At 33.8% G+C, this 26,410-nt stretch overlaps 3 protein-coding genes across 3 annotated transcripts in view; all 3 read left to right on the top strand.

Annotated features, from left to right (window-relative positions):
- The window catches only part of HELRODRAFT_177418 (hypothetical protein), a gene marked incomplete at both ends in the record, with an annotated part of 23,234 nt that extends 12,004 nt beyond the window's left edge, over positions 1 to 11,230 (top strand). Inside the window, 21 exons of the mRNA XM_009025609.1 lie at positions 284 to 436; positions 591 to 734; positions 847 to 933; positions 1,253 to 1,332; positions 1,691 to 1,805; positions 2,207 to 2,309; positions 2,926 to 3,056; positions 3,556 to 3,732; positions 4,215 to 4,292; positions 6,425 to 6,482; positions 6,739 to 6,998; positions 7,229 to 7,381; positions 7,547 to 7,648; positions 7,839 to 7,904; positions 8,557 to 8,718; positions 9,181 to 9,358; positions 9,587 to 9,657; positions 9,834 to 9,947; positions 10,259 to 10,384; positions 10,670 to 10,768; positions 11,135 to 11,230. Coding sequence (XP_009023857.1) covers positions 284 to 436; positions 591 to 734; positions 847 to 933; positions 1,253 to 1,332; positions 1,691 to 1,805; positions 2,207 to 2,309; positions 2,926 to 3,056; positions 3,556 to 3,732; positions 4,215 to 4,292; positions 6,425 to 6,482; positions 6,739 to 6,998; positions 7,229 to 7,381; positions 7,547 to 7,648; positions 7,839 to 7,904; positions 8,557 to 8,718; positions 9,181 to 9,358; positions 9,587 to 9,657; positions 9,834 to 9,947; positions 10,259 to 10,384; positions 10,670 to 10,768; positions 11,135 to 11,230 — 2,553 coding nt within the window. The remainder of the gene's footprint in view (positions 1 to 283; positions 437 to 590; positions 735 to 846; positions 934 to 1,252; positions 1,333 to 1,690; positions 1,806 to 2,206; positions 2,310 to 2,925; positions 3,057 to 3,555; positions 3,733 to 4,214; positions 4,293 to 6,424; positions 6,483 to 6,738; positions 6,999 to 7,228; positions 7,382 to 7,546; positions 7,649 to 7,838; positions 7,905 to 8,556; positions 8,719 to 9,180; positions 9,359 to 9,586; positions 9,658 to 9,833; positions 9,948 to 10,258; positions 10,385 to 10,669; positions 10,769 to 11,134) is intronic.
- Positions 11,231 to 11,641: 411 nt separating this feature from the next.
- Positions 11,642 to 15,977, top strand: HELRODRAFT_177417 (hypothetical protein; the record flags this gene model as incomplete). Its single annotated transcript, XM_009025608.1, has 11 exons — positions 11,642 to 11,714; positions 12,030 to 12,126; positions 12,416 to 12,519; positions 12,957 to 13,075; positions 13,638 to 13,726; positions 13,920 to 14,063; positions 14,160 to 14,350; positions 14,638 to 14,825; positions 15,155 to 15,264; positions 15,478 to 15,625; positions 15,945 to 15,977. The coding sequence occupies 11 exons, from the start codon at positions 11,642 to 11,644 to the stop codon at positions 15,975 to 15,977; spliced, it is 1,296 nt and encodes a 431-aa protein (XP_009023856.1).
- Positions 15,978 to 20,697: 4,720 nt separating this feature from the next.
- HELRODRAFT_177416 (hypothetical protein) lies at positions 20,698 to 25,831 on the top strand (the record flags this gene model as incomplete). The annotated part of the gene is made up of 10 exons (XM_009025607.1): positions 20,698 to 20,916; positions 22,330 to 22,449; positions 22,681 to 22,739; positions 23,347 to 23,411; positions 23,623 to 23,672; positions 24,144 to 24,257; positions 24,886 to 24,954; positions 25,078 to 25,284; positions 25,429 to 25,515; positions 25,754 to 25,831. The coding sequence occupies 10 exons, from the start codon at positions 20,698 to 20,700 to the stop codon at positions 25,829 to 25,831; spliced, it is 1,068 nt and encodes a 355-aa protein (XP_009023855.1).
- Positions 25,832 to 26,410: the final 579 nt, after the last annotated feature.

The following is a 26,410-nucleotide window of genomic DNA, read 5'->3' as shown; positions in this document are numbered from 1 at the left end:
TTGTTGGTTGGTTGGTTGGCTGGCTGGCTGGCTGGCTGGCTGGCTGGCTGGCTGGCTGGCTGGCTTGCTGGCTGGCTGGCTGGCTGGCTGGCTGGCTGGCTGGTTGGTTGGTTGGTTGGTTGGTTGAACGGTAGGTTGATTGGTTGGCTGGTTTAATTTAATCTTCTTAAACTTCATCAACAATTATTTTATTCATTTAAATTTAATTAATTATTATTAAATCTACGCTAATCATAAACTCCATCATATTTTCTCATCATTTCTCCACCACGGTCACCACCAGCCTCAAAACAGCATCCCGGATGTAATGATTTGGATGATAACGGGCGAGAAGAGGATAGCCTACTACCGCATTCCGTCAAACCTCGTCATCTGGTCTCCTAATCCTGATTACAGGGGGAAACATTGTGGGCATCTGACTACATTCATGCTACAGGTGAGATGATGATGGTGATGATGATGGTGATGATTATGATGATGATGGTGGTGGTGGTAATGGTGATGATGATGAGGAGGAGGAGGAAGAGGAGGGGTATGTGGATGACGAATTAACGATGCAAATCTACTCCAAACTCCAACTGAACCCGCAGTACCCTGGTTCGAAAGCTGTAAAGGAGAACAGGTGGGAGGTTCCTGCCATGATCCGTGGCAGAATTTGGTTGGGACTGGAGAAGGATGAAAAGGAGTGGCACCAGATGAGCAAAGAGGGCGAGCTGACTGTCTTTGCTGAAACGGTTAGTACTGATGATGATATTAGTGAGGACGAAGATGGTGATGATGATCCTGATGGTGGAAAAGTTTGAGGGGATGACATTGTGGTTGATTCTAACAATCATGACAACGCAGTACGAGAACCAAGTGAATGTGCTAGGTAAGTGGACAAACAGAGGACCAACCATGTCCAGGCCTAAGTGGACTGATGTCACTGGAAAGGTGGTACTGATGATGATGACGATGACGATGATGATGACAATGATGATGACGACAACGATGATGATGACGATGATGATGATAATGATGACGATGATGATAACAACGATGTAAGTAATTTTAGTGAAAATGACAAAAACATTTTGAGATTATTGCTTCTATGTTAATTGTCGATCACACTTTATAACTTCTTGGGTTTCAGTTTCACTTTTGGTTCGTAGCAATTGGAATTCCAGTGTATGGTGTTAAAATTTTTGTTCTCGTGTTTTTTATCTTAAATTTTTTCATTTCGTGTTCTCCATTCTTTAATTGAACTTCCCAGATTGAACTGAACAAGGAACAGTTCTACCCTCCACCAGGCTGGGTATGGGACGATGATTGGTACATCAATCCGGAATTGAGGTTTGTGGGATAGTTTTCACTTCCAGATCTCCGTTCGTTCTTGATTTTTTATCACTCTGAACCACTTTATATTGGTTTTCTTCTAGAAAATATTCTGTTTATTGAAACGATTTATTGCTTGTTAACTTTTTCTATAAAGTATACCAAGAATTTTATTCATCAGTTGTGATGAAACCAAGCGTTATTTCAACTTCAACATTTATTTAAATCAACAGTCACTCTATTAAACAAACAATCCAGTAATCACCAGCCAATTAACTAGTTAATTAACTAAACAATTAATTACTCAATCGATCATTTATTACTCTTAATAAATGACTAAATTAATTAATTAATTAATTATAATTGATACGCACAGCATGTTATTTGAGAAAGATGCAAACCACACGACATTCATGGAGGATGTTTACGAATGCCAGAGTAGGATCGTTGGCGGAAACTGGAAACCAGCAGCCGTACCATACTCGGATGTGGTTCGTTGGATCAAAAAAAAAAAAATTATTTTATTCATCATTTTTGTGTGTTTTTTTTTGAATGTCTGCTTTTTTTAGGATTTTTGGTTGTAAATATTTTAATTAGGAGTGAATGGATTTATACCTACGCTCGTTTGGTGCTTGTTATGTTACGTCATCACCGTCGTCATCATCATCCACCCTTTCTTCTTCACTATCGTTCATCATTATCTTCAGAGTCATCATCAAGATTACAAACAGCTCTTTGTAATTCTTACCACCACCATCATCATCGTCGTCGACGTCACCATCAACGTCACCGCCATCATCACTATCACTTTCATCACCATCTTCATTATCATCATCATCATCATCATCATCATTACCATCTTTATTATCTTCATCGTCATCATCATTCACAGAAAGGTGACGCGTGTTCGGGCATTAAGGAGATTGAACTTCCGGCTGGGTGGGAATGGCAGGACGACTGGCAGGTCGACCTCAACCGGGCCGTCGACGAGAATGGTGAAACATTTGTTATTATTATTATTATTATTATTATTATTATTATTATTATTATTATTAAAATAATAATAATAATAATTATTATTATTATTATTTGTAGTAGTAGTAGTAGTAGTAGTAGTAGTAGTAGTAGTAGTAGTAGTAGTAATAGTAGTAGTATTAGTAGTAGTAGTCGTGGTAGTGGTTGTAGTCGTGGTAGTGTTATTATTATCAGCGTCGTCATCATTCTCCACACTACCATCCTCATCATCTCCATCCTCATTATCTCCATCCTCATCATCTCCATCCTTCATCATCTCCATCCTTCATCATCTCCATCCTTCATCATCTCCATCCTCATCATCTCCATCCTTCATCATCAACATCTTCATCATCTCCATCCTTCATCATCTCCATCCTCATCATCTCCATCCTTCATCATCTCCATTCTTCATCATCTCCATCCTCATCATCTCCATCCTCATCATCTCCATCCCTCATCATCTCCATCCTTCATCATCTCCATCCTTCATCATCTCCATCCTTCATCATCAACATCTTCATCATCTCCATCCTCATCATCTCCATCCTCATCATCTCCATCCTCATCATCTCCATCCTTCATCATCTTCACAAGGCTGGGAATACGCAGCTGACGTGACGCTGGGAGGTTACGGTCCAGTGGAGAAGATGTTCCACATGTGTAGGAGACGACGCTGGCTCCGAACGAGGAACCTCGTTAAGACACAGAGCATGCAAGCCGAACAGGTTACCATCCCATCTTTCCATCTTTCAATTTCTTTTCAGTTTATTTCAGCGGTATCAACAACAAAGACGCACTGTGTGAAATGCACGTAGATCGAGGCGTCACACGTGAGAATCTTTCAGCATTTGAACACAGTCATAGCAACAGCAGTGCCATGCTTCTTAACCATTGCCTCTCTCAACCATTGTATAATATAAATAGTTATTTTGACGCTTAATGAAAATAGTATTTTATTTGGCACTATTCTCTAATCTTCAAGAAGCGGTTGGCTTTGAATACTTCAACAAAACCTGACTTACAATTCGGCACAGGAGCGAATTAGCGCAATGAATTAAGAAAGTTGGATCACTCCAGAGCATCTTTTGCTCTGAAAAAATACTTTTTTATTATCAATAGTTGTAGCAAAATCTTTTTCAAACATTACCATCAACACAATCTGTCAAAAAAAACCACACCTACCACTTGAACCCTGAACCCACATCAAAATCCATCACCAACCAGGTTAAACAGAAGGAAATGTTTGCAGAGGGCTGGGAGTACGCCCCTCTGTTCACGATGACCTTCCATCTGAAGGAACGAAAAATGGACCTGGTACGAAGAAGGAGGTGGCACAGGAAAATGGTCCCGGAAAGTAAAAAGGAAGCCAATTCCGCCATATTCCAGTTCTCTACTGCACTGGTTAGAACCGATTATGATGATGATGATGATGATGATGATTATGGTGATGATTAATGAAAATCTTAAATTTATTTGGCGATGTTTAATTTTAGTTTAGAGATATTTTGCTGTGTTGTATGATGAGGATGAAAGTGATGACGATAAGAATGGGGCAAGTTTCCATCATCATTTTTATTCAATTGAACCAAGGACAACAAGTCTAATATTCATTTCAAACGACGCCATTGTTAATTGCATTAATATTTTATTTTTTGCCCTGATTGTTGTTGTTGTTGTTGTTCATTATCATATATGACGTCATTTTCATTATCATTTTTCCGTTTAAAATAGTAAAAAGTAAATAACAGTATTGACAACGTTAAAGCCTGAACGAACATAGAGTTAATGCTAATGAGATAACATTTCAGTAATAATTTTATACGATGGGCCGTGTTAACATCCTGAATGAATGAATGACTGACTGACTAAACGAACGAATGAAGGAAGAAGAGAAAGAAGAGATGGAGAAAGATGAGGATGAGGAGGGGGATGGAGATGGTGGTGAGAAAAAAAAGACCGATGTAAGAATATATAAATGTGAATAAAGGTGAAAGAATATACATTATTAATCTGCCTATGCAAATTAACACTTAATGAATATTTATAGATTATAATAAGCTAACGTGGGATCTATTGTCGTGAATAAATTAGTTTTAATTGGCTAATGTAATAACGTCTTGAGGTGGAAGAGGTAGATTGTTCTTATTCGTGGTGAATTTGCATATGCATGGTTAGAACTAGAACTCGGAACATGAATGTTAATAATATATTATAATAATAATAATATAATCTAATATATATATATATATATATACATATATATATACAATAATAATAATACATGTTTAAACTGTGGTTGCAAATAGTTTTTTTGGTTGTGTTATTACACTTCTTTCTCTGCCAGCAAAAATGCGACTACACATTTTGTAGCGTGTTGAAATGTGTTGAAAATTATTCTATTGGGTTTGCTAGTTTTATAAATGTTATTTATTTCGTAATAACATACTTAAAATAACTGGCAGGGCACAATAAACCAGTACCGTTAAAGTGATAGTATTTATAATTTTAGATATAATTTAAATAATAATAATAATTATTATGATGAATCAAAAATATCAATAACATCTTTGAGGTTGCTTACTTGGCTAAATGTACATACGCTCTATAAATTAGCGTGGGGTTTAAACTTTATTAAAATTATTATTATTTATTATTATTATTCTAATTTGTGTATATATATATATATATATATATATATATAACCACAATTTTTTGAAGGAAACAACTGCAGATTATTTTGATATGAAAATTCGTATTTTTTTTTAACTTAGGAACCTGAAGTAAGGAATAAAACAAAAATAATAACATCTATGATCGTTATTTCAATATTGTTTATTACTATTTTTATTATTATTATTTGTAGTAGTATTAGTAGCAGTAGTAGCAGTAGTAGTAGTAGCAGTAGTTTTAGTAGTAGTAGCAGTAATAATGGTGGTGGTAGTAGTAATAGTAGTAGTAGTAATAGCAGTAGTGATGACATTAGTAGTTGTAGCAGCAGCAATAGCATTATTTTTCTTTATATTTTTACAATTACTAATATTAACACTAATACTTCCATGGTTTTACATATTTAATTTTTAATTTTCTCATTTTTATTATTATTTTATTATTCTTTATTCAGTATTTTTCTCGTAAATTATTTTATTTGTTATTAGTATATGTATTTCTATCGCATAATTTCTGACAAATGTCAGACTACCATAGCTAGAGCTAACATGCTTAATAACTCGGGACCATGTTGAATTCATTTACTATAATATTCTATATAACTGGAGACAAAGAAGTTTTTTTTGTAATCGTTTTTTTTGGAGAAAAGGATAAATTTTTAAAAATGCAAGTTATTTTATATTTTCTTACAAAATCTAACTTACATAACACATTCGTAATGATTAATATTTCATGTTTCAATTACATTACAGTGTAGTGACAATTTAACATCCAAATGATAACCAACGTTGATAACATCAATATGACATCATAATAACATCAACTAATTTATCTGGTAGTTGTTTTTCTAATTTAATTTTTCTATATCTCATTTTTAAATTTTCTTAATAAACATAGGCGAAAGAAGGCACGGTTAAGACATATGTTAGTTGGTTTTATTCATTTTCAAACTAATTGCTTTCTCAAATTTTTACTATTATGATCATTTTATAAATTTACTCAATTTCATAATTATTTCATTTCATAGATTTGATATTTTGGAGAGTTATCGTCGGAAATTTTATTAGCTTATATGAAAATTAATTTTGTAGACCAACCCAACATACGTGAACTAACTACATTTGTTCATTAATATTTCTTCACATTATAAACTCTTAAAAATTGATTCTAAACAATGTTTATTGCCTACATTGCACACAAACAAACACACAAACATACACTCACACGTACACACACACAAACAAACATTAATATGTAAATTTGAACATTTTATAACAAAACAACGTTTGACATTATTCTAAAGAGCACACACAACTCATAAAATCGCGATGCATTCAAATAAACTTACAAACTTGATTTTACAATTAATATATGCCACCCAAATGGAGACAAATAACCAAACTAGTACACAAACAAACAAACACAGGAAGACGCTATAGCGAAGAGTGTAACATCGGCTCCCAGAATGTTCATGTACGCCAAAAGTATGTCACAGCCAATTATTTCAATTTACTTCTTCTACACTTCTCAGGAATTTTACAATTTATTAATACTTCTTCCTCTCAACTTCAATAACAAATGTTATTGAAGAAATGAACAAATATTAAAAATTCTGTATCAATATTACACTCTTATTAATGCGTACAAAGACAGACATACATACACGCACTAACACGCACATACACACACACTCAACACACGCACGCACATACACACACACACACACATACGTACCTACAGAGGGATTCAGATACCAGCTGAGAGCATACATCTACCAGGCCAGAGACCTCTTGGCTGGAGACTCAAACGGTTTGTCGGATCCATTTGCCAGGATCATATTCCTCAGTCAGTCACAATCGACTGAGAAGATCATGAAGACTCTTTGCCCTACATGGGATCAAACTCTCATCTTTGAATCCGTCAAGATCTGGGGAGATCCGAAGAACGTTTTTGAGTACCCGCCAGATGTCATCATGGAGATTTTTGATTTTGATACCTTTGTTGGTCTTCATTTTTAGTGCAATTCTTGTAATGTTCATGTTTTTTATTATACTTCGTTTTAATCTTTCAATATCTATTTTTAATTGCTATTCATTTATAATAATAAATTGTAATAAACCGACAACTGCAGTTTTAGTACTTATCATTACAAATTGTTTCGAATACAAGAAAAACGAAAACGATTAGTACCACTTCTACCATTAACCTTCTCCATATGTTATCCACGAAGGGTAGCGCTCAGTATTTGGGCAGGGCTTTTGGAAAGCCGGTGGTGAAGTTAGATCCGACTGACACAAAACAGCCAGTCCTGCTGAAATGGTACCCAGTTAAGAAGGGAGACCAAGATGGAGGAGAGGTTCTGGCGGCATTCGAGTTGTTGCTGGTCAGTCAGTTTTTGACAGTGCAAATTGGTAGTAATGACTTTTATGAATTGTGTCGGGAAAAAAAGTTGTACTTAATCAAGATAGTTATGTTGATGTTGAAAATGATCAGTTATTAAAACGATCACTTTTAAAATGTTGTTGAAAACTGTGTATTTATTTTCTAGATTGACGGACCAAAAGAACCGCCATTTCCGCCTCCAAAACGAGGAAATTTCTACATGGTCCCAAATGGGATTAGGCCCCAAATGGCCAGGACTGCTGTCGAGGTCAATTACATTAATTATTATTGTAATTATTGTTATTTTATTTTTACAGCCATGTTGCTGGCAACTGCCTGGAGTTCATCGGACTCCTAAGGCGTAGATTTTAGTTTTCGATAGATAAGAATTTTCTAAGTATGTTCGGTGGTACCTGGAAGGGCCATCTTCTGCACATGAGCAACACTTTCTTGCCCAGGTAATTCATCAAAGTATTCCTGTGGACATCGGCGTACTGCTCTTAGCACGCCAATTGTTTTCGCACGTAGGTGTTATTTCAATTTCAAGGTCTTTATATTTGCCTAATTTTTCAACTTCTTTAAGAGTAAAATTAGCTTCATTAAAAACCGCAACATTGACCTGGAGGCATCTTTTGTTACCTCTCTCCCAATGGACGATATTGGGTCGGTTAGCCCCAATATTTCGATCGCTGTTGATGACATATGGTACATGAATGTCGAGTCGTTGAACTCGGTAATTTTTTCGGGCTGGAGATCATAGCAAAGATCAGACACTTTTTGACCAAGTCCTTTCAGAACGGACCAGTGCAAGTAACAAGCAACCCTGTTGTGTCTCTGCATGTCATGTATCATGTGTCACGTATGCGTCACAGCACAGCCACATTCGTTTTTGGTCTGGTGCTGCTATAATGAGACACTCTGTTTCGCCTTGAAGTTCAGAGTTGTGAAGCCATCCAAACTTCAACAGCGTTTTTTATTCATTGTTATTATTATTATTATTATTATCGTCATCATCGTCATCATCATTAATTTGCTTATTAATTCAGTTTTCAGAGATTGATTGATTATTGGTTATATAATAATTATTGGTTGAGGTGTAGTTTATGAGATATTTGTAAATACATATGAAGGTTGTATTTTCGTCATTTTATTTCAATTTGAATTATTCACCCTCAGGTGATGTGCTGGGGTCTGAGAAACATGAAAAAGTTCCAACTGTTGGAAGTTTCCTCACCCAACGTTGAGATTGAAATCAACGGCACCATCTTGGAGTCAAAGGTCATCAGAGACATGTCGAAGAATCCGAACTTTGACGATCCAATGCTATTTTTTGACGTGGTATGGGTTATTCATCTAATTAATTAATTAAAATTTAATCTAATTAAACTAATTAATTAATTGATTGATCAATTAATTAATTAGTTTAATTACTAATTAATTAGTTGATTTTAACTTATACGTATGTTAAATATGTTAGATACGTATATATCTCCCAAATGGTTTTTTTATTTACTTGTTCGTTTGACTTCTTTATTTGTTTACTCTAATTTTTTTATTTATTGTCATTCTTTTTGTGATGTCCGGTCATTTTTTGCTACAAGATGAGTAAAAACTCTTTTATAAAAAAAAAGTCAAATCAACTTTATATATACCTGTTTTCATAAAACGCCCATTTACCCAATTAAATATTTACTCATTTAATCACTCTCACTCATTCACTCATTTTTTCACTCATTCTCTCACGCACTCATTCGCTCATTCATTCATTCACTTTCCAACTGACGCCAACACTTGCGAAAGATGCTTCCGAAAGAAGAATTGTACGCTCCTCCGATAAACATAAGGGTCAAGGACAACAGGGCTTTTGGTAGGAGACCTCTCGTCGGCATCCACACCATCACGTCCCTGGAACCGTACAGGTGTGACCCGGATGACCTTGAAAATGATGAAGATTCCGATAAGAGCAATCAGTTGGCTGGTTGGTGGTGTGCGAGTGAGGTGATAATAATGATGATGATGGGTGTAAGAGTGTGATGATGATGATGGGTATAAGAGTGTGATGACGATGATGGGTATAAGAGTGTGATGATGAGTAGAATAATGATGACGATTGTGATGATGGTGGTGAGTGTGATAATGATGCTGAATGAGATGATGATGAATATGAAACAAGGTGATGATGATAACGTGAAATGTCAAACTGCAGGCAGTCTTTTCAACAACGCCGTTCAGAGGAAAGCTTCCGTGATGAGTGTCAAGAGTAAAGATATGGTGCTGGTTGGTACCATCATTCTGATGTTTCATCATTGTAATCATCAACCATACTCATTTAAAATTCATCATCGCCATCGTCCTTCACTTTACTCACAAACTCATCATGTTCTTCATTATCACCATCACATCATCTTCTCACATTCCACTTTCTACACTTGTCGTCTTCTTCTTCATCGCAGGCTATAGAGGAGGAAGTTGATGAAGACATCGACTGGTGGTCCAAGTTCTATGCGTCAGTCGGAGAGATGGACAAATGCAAGAAATACGTCGATCTTGGATATGATAAGTTACAAGTTGGTTTTTTGTACCAACATAATCAGTTTATAAAAACAAATACTTTCATAGTTTGACTGCCTGCAAACGCTTGTTGAATCGTGTTGCAGTTGAGGTACCACATGCAAGATATTGTATTTCTTATAACCCAACGTCTTTGCATCGTTTTAATGTTTGCCGTGTGTGTTTTAAATTTTTCTGTCTTCACTGCTTCACGAACATTTCATTGCACTGATTGCATTCATCACCAATTTTTCGTTATAATTAACATCGGAATTTCAATCATTATTGTCATCTTCGTCATCTTCACCATCATCATTATTGTCGCTAGGTGTATGCCACAGAACTCGAAAAGGTTAAAGTTCACAGAGAGTTCAACGATTTCTGTTCGACCTTCCCCTTGACTAGGGGCAAGGCCATTGATGACGAAGAGGGAACCGTGGCAGGAGAGTTCAAGGTCAGCAAATTATGACGATAGTGATGACGGCGACGGTGATAATTATGATGGTAAGATGATTATGAAGTTGAGTGAAACGTTACTCATTTTACGATGAAAATGAAAAAACGCGGTAACATCGCGTTTTTTCTGTTTGATTTCATTGACTTAAAGATGATGGCGATAATAATCACGACCTGATTGAAATAAATTGAGATTTTATTGTCCAGTTGTAGGTAGTAGTAAATAACACCAACGTTTTATGAAAATATCCTACAAAACATTTTTCCAACAACTCCCACACAGGGCACATTTTACGTCTACCCCCTCCCTGGAGATCTCCAAGCCCCAATGCCCCCCCGAATTCTCAAAAACCTGCCAACCAGTGGGCCCGTGGAGTGCCTGGTTAGAGTTTACGCCCTGAGGGCTTATGACTTGCAATCCAATGATCCCAGTGGCTTGGTTAGTTGGTTGGTTGGTCAGTTCGTCTGTTGGGTGATCGGTTGGTTGGTTTATTGGTTGGTTGGTTGATTGATTGAATGATTAGGTGATTGGTTGGTTGAATTGTTGGTTAGTCGGTCGGTTGGATTGTTGGTTGGTTGGCTGTTTGTTTGTTGGTTGGATGTCTTTCTTGTCGGCTTGTTATTATCATTATAATACATTACAATTATAAAAACTATTTTCAATAAAGTTTATTTTTAAAATAATTGGGTTAATAAAATGAAAAAGAAATCTATCAAATGAAAACGGCATCGTCTCAATTCTTCTCAGGCTGATCCATACATTCAAATTAAAATCGGCAAAACAAAAGTAGAGAACAACAACGAGTATATTCCAAACACACTCAATCCTGTCTTTGGAAAGTAGGAAATAAATTGTGGTTTTGAATGAGTGATCGGATGAATAAATGAGTGAATGAATAAATGAATGAATGAATGAATGAATGAAGGAAGGAATGAATGAATGAATGAATGAATGAATGAATGAATGAATGAATGAATGAATGAATGAATGAATGAATGAATGAATGAATGAATGAATGAATGAATGAATGAATGAATGAATGAATGAATGAATGAATGAATGAATGAATGAATGAAGTAACGAACGAACGAACGAACAAACGAACGAACGAACGAACGAACGAATGAACGAACGAACGAATGAGTGAATGATAAAATAGATGAAGAAATACTGTATAAAGATAAATAAACGTCTGATTTCCCAATCGATATATTGATTAAAATAACGGCACATGTTTGGATGCTTATTTTCAGAATGTTTGAAGTAAAGGCAACTCTGCCAAGAGATAAAGACTTAATCGTAAGAGTCAGAGACTACGATTTAATTGGTAAGTTCTATTTTAAAAGTATTTTTTCAGAAAATTTCATTTAATTTGTTCATTCTTCCATTCATTCATCCGTTTATTTAATTATTCTTTCATTCATTTATTCATTCATTCATTCAACAGTCAATCAAGCAATCAATCAACCATTTTTCTATTTATTCATTCATATGTTAATTCAATCAATCAGTCAGTCAATCAATCAATCATTTGTTCAATCAATTATTCATTCATTCACTTATTCATTTCTTTTTCATGCATTTATTCATTCATTTATTAATTCATTCATTCATTCATTCATTCATTCACCTCATCCACAAGGATCTGATGATACGATCGGAGAGACGATAGTCGACCTCGAGAATAGGTTCCTAACGAAGTGCAGGGCAACTGTCGGCTTGCCTCAGTCATACTGCACGTTAGTCTTTAGTGATGATGATGAGGAAGAAGATGATGACGATGGTGATGACGATAATGATAGTAATGATGATGACGACGATGACGACGACGATGTTTTTGGTGATGCGATTTCCAATGACGATGATGAATTTTTGATAGTTTCTCAACATCCACCATCGTCATCATCTTATTCACCATCATATTCATCCTCTCACTCACCAACATCATTTTCTTACTCATCGTTTTCACCATCTTTACCGCCACCATCACTATTACTACCACGACAACCTCTACCACCACCACCACAGAACCGGCATCTGCAAGTGGCGAGACAGCAAGCTGCCCTCAGAGATCCTCGAAGATTTCTGCAGCAATCGCATGAAGGGTGTGGCCCCGGTGTACGCCAACGACGGTAACGTCATCACCATCGGTCGGAAGAGTTTCTCCCTCTCTGATTTTGGTTGGAAAATTTTAAATTTTATCCTATGTGGGTGTTTGATTGTACCTTTTTGATGATAATTAATTATTTGAGTAGTCGATTTGCTATTAAAAAACTAATTAATTTGTTGATTCAGTTTGTTAATTCATTTACTTAATCAATCGATCCATTCATTTTTTATTCATTAATTTTTCCATACTCTCACTCATTTATCCAAATATTCATCGACTCATACATCCATATAACCATCCATCCGTCTAATCATTCATTCATTCATCCATATAACCATCCATCCATCCAGTCATTCATATAATCATTCATTCATTCATCCATATAACCAAAAAACCACTCATCTATTTGCCCACTAGAAACGAAAACCATATCCCACGGTCACCTCGGCCCGTCAAAAGAACGGCTGGCCCTCCACGTCCTCAACACCCTGCCCTCTGAATACTGCGGCTACCCCTTAGTCGTTGAACACGTCGAAACAAGGCCCTTGTTCAACACCCTGCAACCTGGAATAGAGCAGGTTTGTGTTGGCGTGTGTCTGTGTGTGTGGTGTTGTGTGTGTGTGCGTGTGTATGTGTGTGTGTGTGCGTGTGTAATGATGTTAGTTTATTTTTGTCTATATCTTTACCAAGTTTTTAAAAATTTAAACATTTAAAATTTTTTACGTAATTTTTTATGTAAAAATTATGTAAACTAATCGCCTTTTTTATTTCATTCAGGCACTTTTCTCATCAGTCATGATGCGCTGTTTTTATTTGTCTTTATTTATTTTATCACTTTATATTTTAATTAATTAATTTTTTTTCAATTCGTCTTTCCATCAATCAATTAACTGATCCAGTCCGTACATTCCTTATAGCAACTCATGTAGGATGTTTTTAGGTTTATCTACTCAAACACCTATTTATCTTTTTTTTTAATCACTCACTCATTCTCATTCTGACTCACTCAATGACTCACTCACTCACTCACTCACTCACTCACTCACTCATTCACTCATTTATTAACTCATTCACTCACTCATTCACTTACTTACGCACTCATTCATTCACTCACTCATCCAACCACCAATCACGTGACAGGGGAAGATTCAGATGTGGGTGGATATCTTCCCCATTCTGTTGGGCCCTCCAGGACCGCCCGTTGATATATCCGCCAGGAAACCCAAGAAGTCTGTTGTTGAATGTGTTGATGATGTTTATAATGTCGTTGTTGTTTTTTGGCTGTTGAGGATGTTGTTGTTGTTGCTGTTTTTGTTGATGATGCTGATGATGATGTTGATGAGATTGCGATGCTGGTGACGATTTGAAATGAGAATTTTGAAAATATTGTTTCTGGAATTTCCTTCTTCCTCCTTCTCCCAGTTACGAACTTCGCATCGTCATCTGGAACACGAAGGACGTCATCCTAGAGGAGACATCCATCACGGGCGAAAAAATGAGCGACATCTACGTGAAGGGATGGATTGGCAATCCGGAAGAGAAACAGGAAACGGATGTGCATTATAGGTCGGTTGGTTTGATTAGTCGGCCGATCGGTTGAATGAATAAATAAAAGTTTATTAACAAATTATTTTACTCATCCTGTCGATTTCAAATTTAAAGGTCTTTAGACGGTGAAGGAAATTTCAACTGGCGTTTCGTCTTCCCATTCCAGTACATCCCGGCCGAGCAGTGCCTGGTCATTCACGAAAAGGAACACTTCTGGAGTCTGGACAAGACGGAACACAGACTGCCTCCGATGCTGACCATCCAGATCTGGGATAACGACAAATTCTCTAAAGACGACTTCTTAGGTTGTTGGTTCGTTCGTTGACTGGCTGGATGGGTTACAAGTCGTCGGTGTCTTATTGGATGAATGAATGTTTAATTGTTTAACTTAATTCACTAAATTTAAAATGATTGAATACATTAGTAGCTGAAAATAAGAAATATTTTGAATGTACAGACCCATGAGTCATAAAACAATAACAACCAATAAAAAATAAATTTTACTTTTCATAAATGAATAATCGCAACGAAATAACTGAGACTACATCGTTGCAGTTCAACTCTTAACTTTACAACACTCCAATGACGGCAGGTTCTCTCGAGCTGAACCTCAACTCCATGCCTAACCCGACGAAATCTTCTAGCAAGTGCACGCTGGAGCAGCTACCACAGTTTCACAAATCAGGCAATCCCGTCAAGCTGATCTCGCTGTTTGAGAACAAGAGGGTGAAAGGGTTCTGGCCGTGCTTCAGCGATGAGTCCGGCCAGGCTGACCTGACGGTTGGTTTATTTTTCTAACACGCAATCTTTCAGTTATAATCTTTTCCAATTTAATCTTTCAACTCATCTGCCCATTATTAGTTCAATCAATCTTACCATAAAGAGCGTCATTTTAAATTTTTAAATAACAAAATTGAGATTTTACCTGTAGACAAAAAAGATGTAGACATTTTTTGTTCATATCGTCAATTCTCATTGTAATACCATCAATCAGCCATCAACCATCCAGCCAACAACCAACTAACACTATATCCTAAGCATCCATCAACCAACCAATCGTAAACAGCCTTCAACCAGCAAATCACAAACAACAAACCAATCACAAACAGGGTAAAGTAGAGATGGAGTTGGAGCTAGTATGTGGAGGAGACATCGAACAGAAACCAGTTGGAAAAGCCAGAGAAGATCCCAATCAGTTCCCATTCCTTGATCCACCAAAGTTGGTTTCATTGTCGTCATTCTTATCATTACATCATGCCATTATCACCGTGACTATGGTGATCATCATCGTCTTAGAAACCTTTCCCCTTCTCACTATATTTATCAACTTTCTTAACATTTGCACCATTCCAAACATCGTCACCATCATCATTATCATTACCAAAATGACGTCATCATCAACTTAGTACCATCATCACCATCACTTCTACAGACGTCCAGAGACATCATTTTTCTGGTTTACATCGCCCTGGAAGGCATTCAAATTCATCATCTGGAAGAAATTCAAGTGGTACTTCATCACCATTCTCGTCGTTTTCTTCATCGGTCTCTTCCTCTTCCTCTTCTTTTACGCACTTCCGGTTGGTGATGATGAAGATACACACACACACACACACACACAAACACGCATACACACACAACACACACATCACATACACACGCACGCAACACATCCCTACACACACTCGCACACACGCACAGACATGCATCATGATGACAATTACGGTGGTAGTGATTATGGTGATGATGATAAAGGTTGTGATGATGATGATGGTGGTGATGATGATAAAAGTTGATGATGGTGGTGATGGTGGTAGTAATGATGATGGTGAATAAAAATTTATAATTTCAAAAATCAAAATTTTTTATATTACAATTTTTCTCCTCTATAATTTCTAGGGAGCAGCTGCTAGAAGAATCGTTGGCGGGTGACCAAATAACACAATTGCGAAATCATATTATTCCGTCTTAAATTATAACGTATAATATAAATAATCAACCTAATTAACTCAGTTTACCTACACAATAATAATTATAGGTTATAAATTCATAGAATGTAACCATAATTTTAAAATAATATGATAATATGTTATGATAATAAAATAATGTAATTAACATGGCTATGAATCCGTTGTTTCACCATATATCATTTGCTGATCGTTTCTTTGTATGTTTTTTTCCATTCTTAATTAATATATCTAATATGATTGAATCTTCTGCTTTAAAATAATCATATCCTAATAGTAATAACGTTAATTATGTTAAAATAGATGATTATAATTGTGATAATAATATAATAATTGATAACGGGGGTGATGATAATGATAATGTCTGGAGGACGTAATAGCCTAGTGGTTAAGATTGTCTGGTCGTGTTAAGCATTGACCAGGTTCGAATACGACCAAAGGATTCCATCATATCACATGCATTATGTTGGATGCGTCATTTAGCACGTATTCATATACACTGCTTAAGTGCTGGCAATTTCTTTGAACCTTGGAGTGGTGTAGATGACCTTTAACTTTTTTTTTTAGGTCATAATAATCACAACACATTCATAGGAACGGTGAATTGTTATATATGCAATAAAATTTTTCATCTGTATTCATTCACATCTTTGTCATTTTTTTTTAAATTTCTGAATTTAATGAAAAAATTAAAATTAGATGTTATATTTATGTTATTTGTTAGGAATTTTTCTGAAAAATTAGTTAAATTCTTGTTGTAAATAAAAAAAAAACAATTTTTATTTTTTAATATTTAAAAATTTTATATTTATTCTTACTTATTTATTTATTTTTATTCACGTTTTCCAACAGTCGTGTTTTTTTTGTGTTATCAAAATATAGAAAATATAAGAACTACACACATTCTGAATTAATCTTTTCTTCATTCAATTAAAACAATATTAATTTTTGTTAAATACTTCATTTATTTATCTTTAAGCATTTTCAACAAATATCACATTGATGTAATTGAATAATAATCAATCATCCAACTTAACTAGAGCTGACAAATATCAACTACATACTCACCTTTAACCATGAATACTCCTAACTCGTTCGTTGTACATCATATGTTGTATCATATGTTGTACATCATATGTTGTACATCATACATGCATATATATACCCAAAACATTCTGTTTCGGCTTATAAAATTATGCTTATGCAAACGTATTTAACCGTTTATATACTAGAAAAACATCTGACGTGATAATAATTCTCGAGTATCTTCATCACATATTCACAATTTATTTATTTTCTATCTATTTATCATTGGAAGAATTGTAATAGTAATTTATAATGGCGAACAAAAAAGTTAATAAACGCGGTGCATCTTAAAAGTCTTATATGAAATTGAAGTTATGTAATAACCTATCTAGTTTGTTAAATTTGTAAACGAATGTTTGTTGTGTTTTGATTTGTCTACCAACACATAATTTTACACATCCACACACACACACACACACACACGACACACATACACACAGCTCTCTCTCTTTCACACACGCACATACACATGCATACACACAAACACGTAGATCCACATATGAGCATTGGAAAACACACATTTATATATACCCATACATTTTTTATTTGTCATATTTACATTTTAAAGTGCACGAGATGATATGCTTGAAACGTTGACAAATATTTTATTTATGTTATTTAAATATGAAAATTAAAAATAAAAAAAATATAATTATTAATATTTTTGCTATGATCTATAATATATAATTATATTAATATTGGTTATTACACCTATGTATCAGTTCAAAGATTGTTATGATATATAAAACAATCATCGTCAATATCCCAGCTATCAGCCTAATCCCACAACTTACGAATAGACTTTTATATCCCACATACGATCTGTCATTTAAATCATAATAATTTATATATATACACGGGCATAAACAACTTTTTAAAATGTTTATCAGAATAATAAAATAATATTTGAAAAGAAAATTAACAAGAAACTTTGTTTTATTTACGTTTTTTATCTATAAAATCTTAAAGATCATCTTAATTTGGCTCATGTACGATTTAACATAGGATTGTCAAAAAAATTTTAATAAGAGATAACATTTTTCCAACATATCTGAAATGTTAATTTGGGGTTTTTTCAGGCGTTTTTTCCAATATTTTTCCAATTTTGACTTAATTTTTGTCGAAATATCTTCAATATTCGTGAATATATTGTACATTTACACCTTATTACCTTCAATAGTATCTTCATTCGTTTTTATATTCACTCCATCTTTCTTCATTCATTCATTTATTTACTTTTTATTTTGTTGTAAACTATTTATGAGAAAATTGAGATAATGTTTTGTGGAATTAACCAAAGCATTGTAAAAACCATTGACGTGATGTTCTTGTTTTAAAAGCCATGTTTGTGTGTCATCAGATCTATTTCAAATGTTATTGTTACCTACTTGTTTGTTAGCGTCAAATTGGATTTTCTGATTCTAAATTCTTTACACTCACATACACATACACACTATCACAACACACACACACACATATAAAACACACACACAATTACACTGTTTGCCTATAATAATTATTCTTTTTTTTTAATTTTTCAAAAAATGGTACCTCTGAAGGGCTTATGCATCTTAATTATTCATTTGAATATTTTTATCTCATTTCATTTCACATTTTTTGACCCAAAATTAAAAATGTTCAACTTAAAAATTGATATATTTCATTTGCCACATTTGAAAAAGAAAAATGTTTATGTGTTTGTTTGTTCAACTCAAAAATTGATATATTTCATTTGCCACATTTGAAAAAGAAAAATGTTTATGTGTGTGTGTGTTTGTTTGTTTGTGTTTGTTTGTGAGTGTTTGCGTGTATTTGTGTGTGTGTGTGTGTGTGTGTGTTGTGCGTGTTACTAGAATTTTCTGGGAATTGTTCAATTTGCTGAAAAGAGAGTTATCCAAGTTCATCATGAAAATTAAATGAAACTTGTTTTCCAAATTCATCATGCAGATAAGGCCTTATTTCGATTTTTCACAAATCATCTTCAGTGCAGGTTTGGTTTATATAGTTTGTTTAGACAAAGCGAAGTTCTTTAGCAAATTTTATTAGTTGGTGCCGTATTCTTCATTTTTGTTGTTGCCATTCCTTTGTCCTTCATTGTTATTGAAGTTAGTATTCAGTCAAACTAGGCAGTCACCTAGGGCCTCCTATTTTTATGGGCATCGCAATGCAGATTAAAACAACATTTTTTTAGAAATCCTACTTCGATGAATTAATTTTATATACCTGTTTTATTAGCTTCCTGCCTAATTCGATTTTTCTAACGGTTGATAGTAAATATTTGTCAAGTTTCTTGAGTTTAAGACCAAATTTTTTAATTAATTTAAGCATGATAGAACATTTAAGCATGATAAAACAAAAAAACATTTTCGGTATTTCTATACCATCTTCGGTGTTCGAATTCTAAAATGGAGTCAATTCTGATGGTGAAGGCCAACCAACTCGGAGAGGATTACCTCCGCTACCTTCTCATCTTTCACCACGCAAGGACGAACGTATGTCCATTATTTATTAAACGAACTATGAAAACTATTCACTAAACATTTGAGAAATTGTTTAAATCATTAGCAAATTTTTTTTTATTTCATTTAATAAGAAAATATTAACAGAAAATGTTTGTCTGTAAGTCAGCACAAACACAAATTCAAAAATTTGGCAACGCCTTGGAAGTTACCTGGGTTTAAGACAATTTGAACTGGATGCCATAGAAATTCATTTAATAAAGACAATTAAATTTATATACTGATCAACCATTAGAAAAGAAATAAATAATGAAGATTAGGCGCACAGACATTTAAAATTCCGAGTTCAAAAACCGTAAAATCCCAAAGAATAAAAATTTAGAAAAAATTTGTGTGACGATTTTGTGGTGAAAAGTGAACTTAAGTAAACGCGGAAGTTAAATTCTCTAAGCATATATTGCACTGGTACAATCGTGTCATGCTATGTGTGTATATTTAAACAGGCATCATATATGACATATGTATATGAGCACATATATATATATGTATATAAATGAATGCATACATGATGTCAGATAGTTGAGTTTCATGTTAATGCAATATAGTATAGCTATAGATTGTGTTAAATATACACTTTTTAATAATAAACACCCCAATTGTTTTCAGTATATGTGTATTAAACGTAATATTTAATTAATTAAATGGTAAATCATTACTATTGAAATTAATCACATATAGTAGTATGTATTTGAAATCTACGTGTTAAAATAAAAAGCAGTTGGATCAGTTAAACTTCCTAGTTTAAGTTAAAGAATAAATTGTTGCGATTTTTATAAATATCTCAATATTTTAAAATATCATCTTTACAAAGCATGTATACGTAAATTAGGTAGGTTACCATATCATGTGCAATTATTTTTTGTATGATAAGATCTGTTAATTTTTTTGGATTTCCAATCAAATTGGTAAGAACATCCTATCCAAAAATATATTTTCACTAACCAAATTCTTAATTGGTAGGTGGAAGATTCTCATAGGATTGGCGGACTAAAAAATTTCTGTAATATTTAAATTAAACAAACAAACACACAAACAAGCAAACAAATTAGCGAGCAAACAAAAAAACTAATAAACATCGTCATGGGCTCCATGAATTCAGAAGATGAAAATTGGTATGCCTGCTCCGATTGGCTGGAGAGGTGTGCAATGATAACTGTAGAACAGAACAAATCAATTTCTAGCATTGAACACCTAGCCACCATTCTTAAAGATGGCGTTCTTCTCTGCAACTTGTGCAACAAAATCAAACCTGGCTCCATTGATATCAAACAGACCAGTCAAAAACCTCAGTACAGTCAGGTATTCAAAATTATTAATACATTATATATTCTATTGTAGGTAATTAATTAATTATTATTAACTTTTTATAAATGATATTTATTCATGGTAATTCATGGTATTTATTCATAAAAACTTCACGAGAAAGTCTTATGAGAACACAGAAAACTTCATGAAGTTCACTTGTATTGTTTGTAATTACTTCAGACCAATGAATCAAACATTTGCATTTTATAAAGAATGTATGTAAATGCATATACCTAAAACTAACTAACTTTGTGGCAGTGCTTTAGTTTGACTGACAAGTTGTGACTGACAAGTCACTGGGCTTCCGAACCCGCGACAAAGCACTCTGCCCTCTTAGCAGAGCTAAATCCTTGATTTTAAAATGTGTGCGTATCTTTTAGTGTGCACGTCTGTCTCTTTACTATTTGTTTGTCTGTCAGTTTACTTTTTGATACACCGCAATGAATGATTTTTTAAAACGGTTTTCAACTAATCAAACTTCGCCAAAGTTCACATTGCAGTTCCAAATAGAAAAACAAATTCACTAGACGTGTTGAGAGGTGGAGAGGAAATAAGACCTATAAATTCCCTTAAAGATCGATCGAATAAATGACCAAATGAATGAATAAATGAACGAACGAACGAACAAATGAATGAACGAATGAATGGAATGAATGTAAAAATGAGTCAGTGATCGAAAGACTGAATTATTGGTCGATTGATGTTGTTTATGTTTTAGGGCCGACTTTTATGAATTATTTTGATATTCAACTGTTAAATATTGATATTTTTATTATTACATTTTGGTTCTTTTGTTTATAGGATTTATTTTGTCGATATTTTATCCAATAAATATGAGTTTTTACTCATTAATTTCACTACTGTAAATTTATTTAAACATATTTTTAAACTTTTCAATGAAGAAATTTCATAAAAATTTCATGAGAGTTCTTACGAGAATTTTAAACGTTATTTCACATGTGGCTGTTTGACAATAATTACACTCCTTTATTATGCACCAGCTGTAAAAAATGTTATATTTTCAGGGAGTTTACACTAATTTTCTTTAATTGCACATCTTAGCAGTGCTGCTCTGTGGATTATACATATATAATCTGATATTGGATCAAGATGAATTAATTAATATGTAGCGGTTTATGTGTGTTTGTGTTTTTGTCTGTGTGTTTTTGTCTGTGTGTTTGTGTGTTGTCTTTCTGTTTGAAATCGCAAATTTCAATTTAAGACGAAAAGCGAATCCGAAAAACATTAACTATTTGAAAATTAATCATGAGAATGTATTTATCTTCTTAAAAACTTCTTGATATAACGTTCACAGATCAAAATACAACATGAAAATATGTAACAATATGAAAAATTCCAAGTTCAATTATTTTTAAACCAATCAAACTCACATACACGAATCCTTAGTTCCTCTGGCAGAGAAACGTCCATACATTCCTGATGGCCTGTCAAAATGCCTTCGGTCTGGACAAGAAGAAACATCTCTTTGAGGTGCCTGACCTTGTAGAGTTGCAAAACTTTGGAAAGGTTTGGAATTTTTTTATTTAAATGCACACGCCCAAACGCACGCACGGACACATACATACATACATACATAGAGAGAGAGAGAGAGAGAGAGAAAAGAGAGAGAGAGAGATAAGAGTATATTCGTATCCAGCCACACGCAGCTGAGCGCTCCAATGACGCCAGTTATAATTGAATAATTATTTATAATTTAAAATTATAATTATGCAAATTTTTATTTTGCCACCACATCAGGTTATTTTTACACTATCGAAACTCTCTCAAACTAAAGAAGCCAGAGCCAAAAATATCAAGTTAGTCGGTTTTTAATCTGCTCAACCAGACTTGCCTGTTGCGTTATGTGTAATATTCATTTGATCAATTAACTAGCTGATTAATTGGTTTGTAATTAAGATGATTAGCAATAATAATTAACTTAGAAGCATTTGCGACGTCATTAAACATGAAGTACTTAATAACGATAATGATGATGCTGGTGGTTATTGCGATACTGATGATGATTGTGGAGATGATGATAGTTAGAAAAATAACTTTTTAATGATGATGATGTTTATTAATAACTTTTTTATTTTTAGACCATTCACTGCTAAAGAATGCGCCAAATATGTTATTGTGTAAGTTATGATGACAATGATGATGATGATGGTGGTGGCGGTGATGATGATGATGGCGGTGATAACGATGGTGAAGATGATGATAATGGTGGTGATGAATGTGATGATGATGATGAATATGATATTATCAAGATATATTTTGGTTAATATAACTAGCCATGTACAACATCAACATCATCATCTTCACTTTTGTTCACCTTGTTACTATCATCATCATCATTCTTATTATTGCCATCATAATCATCATTATCATTACATTCATCATCATTTTTACCATCATCACCAGGAAAGATATGTTAGTAGAGGATGATGATTCGTTCTCTTTATATGGAACAAGTTTGGATGATCTTGGTGAGATGATGATGATGATCATATATAACGATCATGATGATGATGTTGATGATGCTGATGTTTTTAATGATGATGATGGTGATCATCATATTTAATGCTGTTGTTGATGATGAAGAAGATGAGGATGGTGATCATCATATTTAATGTTGTTGTTGACGACGATGATGAAGATGAGGATGATAAAAATGATAGCAAAACATCTTCTCAATAGGAAACAGTGATGTTTGTGAGGAAATTTACGACACGTTGGTTTACGGTTCTGTTAGTCTGTTTTGAGTTTTTTTTATATTCTTTGTATGTTTTGTATGTATGTGATATACATGTTTATATTTTTTTATTCTGATATGTGTTTGTATATGTCTGTATGTGTTTATCTATGTTTGTATATTTTTTAGGAATGTTCGTATGTTTATTTTTTTATGTTCTTTGTATGTTTTTTATGTATGTGATATACATGTTTGTATTTTTTATTCTTAAATGTGTTTGTATATGTTTGCATGTATAATTTTTTTAAGAATGTTTGTATGTGTATTTTTGTATAATTTTTGTATGTTCAGTATATTTTTATCATTGTCTCTCCCCATTATCTTAATCATCGTCAACGTCATAATAATGATATCATTATGATCGACAATATCTTTGCATGTTTAGTTTCTTCGTATGTGCCTCTGTGTGTTTGTATATGTTTGCATATGTTCGTCTATGTTTGTATGTGTTTGTGTGTTTCATTAGATGCAGAAACCAGCGGCAAAAGCATCAACACCCCGAACGAAAAAGGATTCTTGCCTGGATGAACTTGTCGCGACGGAAAAAAACTTCATTGATGTTCTCGCTATGATCAACAATGTTTGTTTGTTTGTGTGATTGATTGTTCTATTGGCTAATTGATTGATCGATAATTGGCTAGTTGATTGATTGGTTTGTTGATTGGTTGGTAAATTAAATTGTTAATTGATTGATTGATTGATTGATTGATTGATTGATTGATTGATTGATTGATTGATTGATTGATTGATTGATTGATTGATTGATTGATTGATTGATTGATTGATTGATTGATTGATTGATTGATTGATTGATTGATTGATTGATTGATTGATTGATTGATTGATTGATTGATTGATTGATTGATTGATTGATTGATTGATTGATTGATTGATTGATTGATTGATTGATTGATTGATTGATTGATTGATTGATTGATTGATTGATTGATTGATTGATTGATTGATTGATTGATTGATTGATTGATTGATTGATTGATTGATTGATTGATTGATTGATTGATTGATTGACCGATCGATCGATCGATCGATCGATTGATTGATTGATTACTTGATTGATTACTTGATTGATTACTTGATTGATTGATTGATTGATTGATTAATTGACTTTACTGACTGATAACTGACTGACTGGCGGACCGATAGTATTAATAAAATAAATAATATCCATAATTGTTTATTTCCTGAAGATTTTTGCTCGAAATTTGAAGAGCCACCTGTCTGCCAGCGAAAGTAACGAAGTCTTCTTTAAAATTGAAGTTAGTGACGACGATGACGACGACGATGATTATTATTATATCCACATCATTACCATAAGCGCCTACAAAATCATCACCAACATTATCACCACTAGATACAAAACAATCATCATCCCAAAACAGGACCTGCATAAAGTCCACCAAGATTTCTACCGCAAGATTTTAGCGGCGCGAAACAGCGGCTCTCCAGCTCAAGAAGTTTCAAAAAGTTTCATAGAATTCAAACTCCCGTTCACCATATACGGGGATTACGTGGCACACATCAACAGGTCAACCGCAGCACTCGACGCGATTTGCACCACAAATTCACCGGCGCGAAAACTCATCGAGGTTTTTTTTTTTAGTGAATTTATTATTTGTTATCGTCATTTCATCAATGATAATGAAATTAATTAATAATAATTATGGTTATAATTTTGAGTAATATAATTTTAGATAATATGATTCCTAATTATTTTTTAATTTTGGATGTAGGATGGTGCCATCGTAGCGAAAGTTAAACTCCGTGACCTACTGACAGTACCGGTGCAAAGGATCCTCAAATACCACATCATTATCAAGGTACTTTCATGACGGTGATGGTGACTACGACGACGATGATGATGATGATGGTATTGATAATGATGATGATGATGATAATATAGGAACTGATGAAGCTCTGCAGTTCCAACCAGGATGAAATGAATGAAATTAAACGTGCTCTGGAAGCTGCCGAGGTGACGATGGTGGTCATTCATTTATTCATTCATTCATTCATTCAATTGTTCACTCATTCACTTTTTCACTCATTCACTCCTAGGACCTCAATGTATATATCAATGAAGTGAAGAGGGACAGCGAAAACTTAGACACCACAAGAGAAGTGCAGAGCAGGTGATGATAATGATCCTTTTGTTGATGATGATGATGATGACGATGACGACGATGACGATGATGAGGATGAATAAATTTAATGAAAAAATGTTTGTTGGTGGCTGGAGTGTTGAAGATAACGACGACGATGATGAAGATGAAGCTGGCTGATGATATCTGATACGGATAATATGACGGTGATATGATATCATAATAGTTATCAAAAGGATGATAATTATTTCAATAATTAAGGTTAATTATTATAATAATGATTTATAGTAATTATGATTTCAAAAATTATTCCATTCAGCATCGTTGACATAAGGAAGTATTTCGTTAGTGGTTCTCCTTCTACACTTTTGATAAAATTTTGAAAATTGATGTCATGATGATTGTGATGATGATATTAAAGATGGTGACGATGATGATGGTATTAAAAATGGTGATGTTGAAGGAGTAAAAGAAGATGATGATGGAGATGATGGTGATAATGATGACGATAAAGATGATGACAAATTAATTAATTAAAATTTCAATTAATTAATGAACAAATTAAAACTGTCTCATTTAAAAGCTTCTAAAATTTTTTTTTTTCAATAAGTTT

The sequence above is a fragment of the Helobdella robusta genome, assembly GCF_000326865.2.
Source record: "Helobdella robusta unplaced genomic scaffold HELROscaffold_42, whole genome shotgun sequence".
Lineage (NCBI taxonomy): Eukaryota > Metazoa > Annelida > Clitellata > Rhynchobdellida > Glossiphoniidae > Helobdella > Helobdella robusta.
This window is presented reverse-complemented; position numbering and strand designations above follow the sequence as displayed.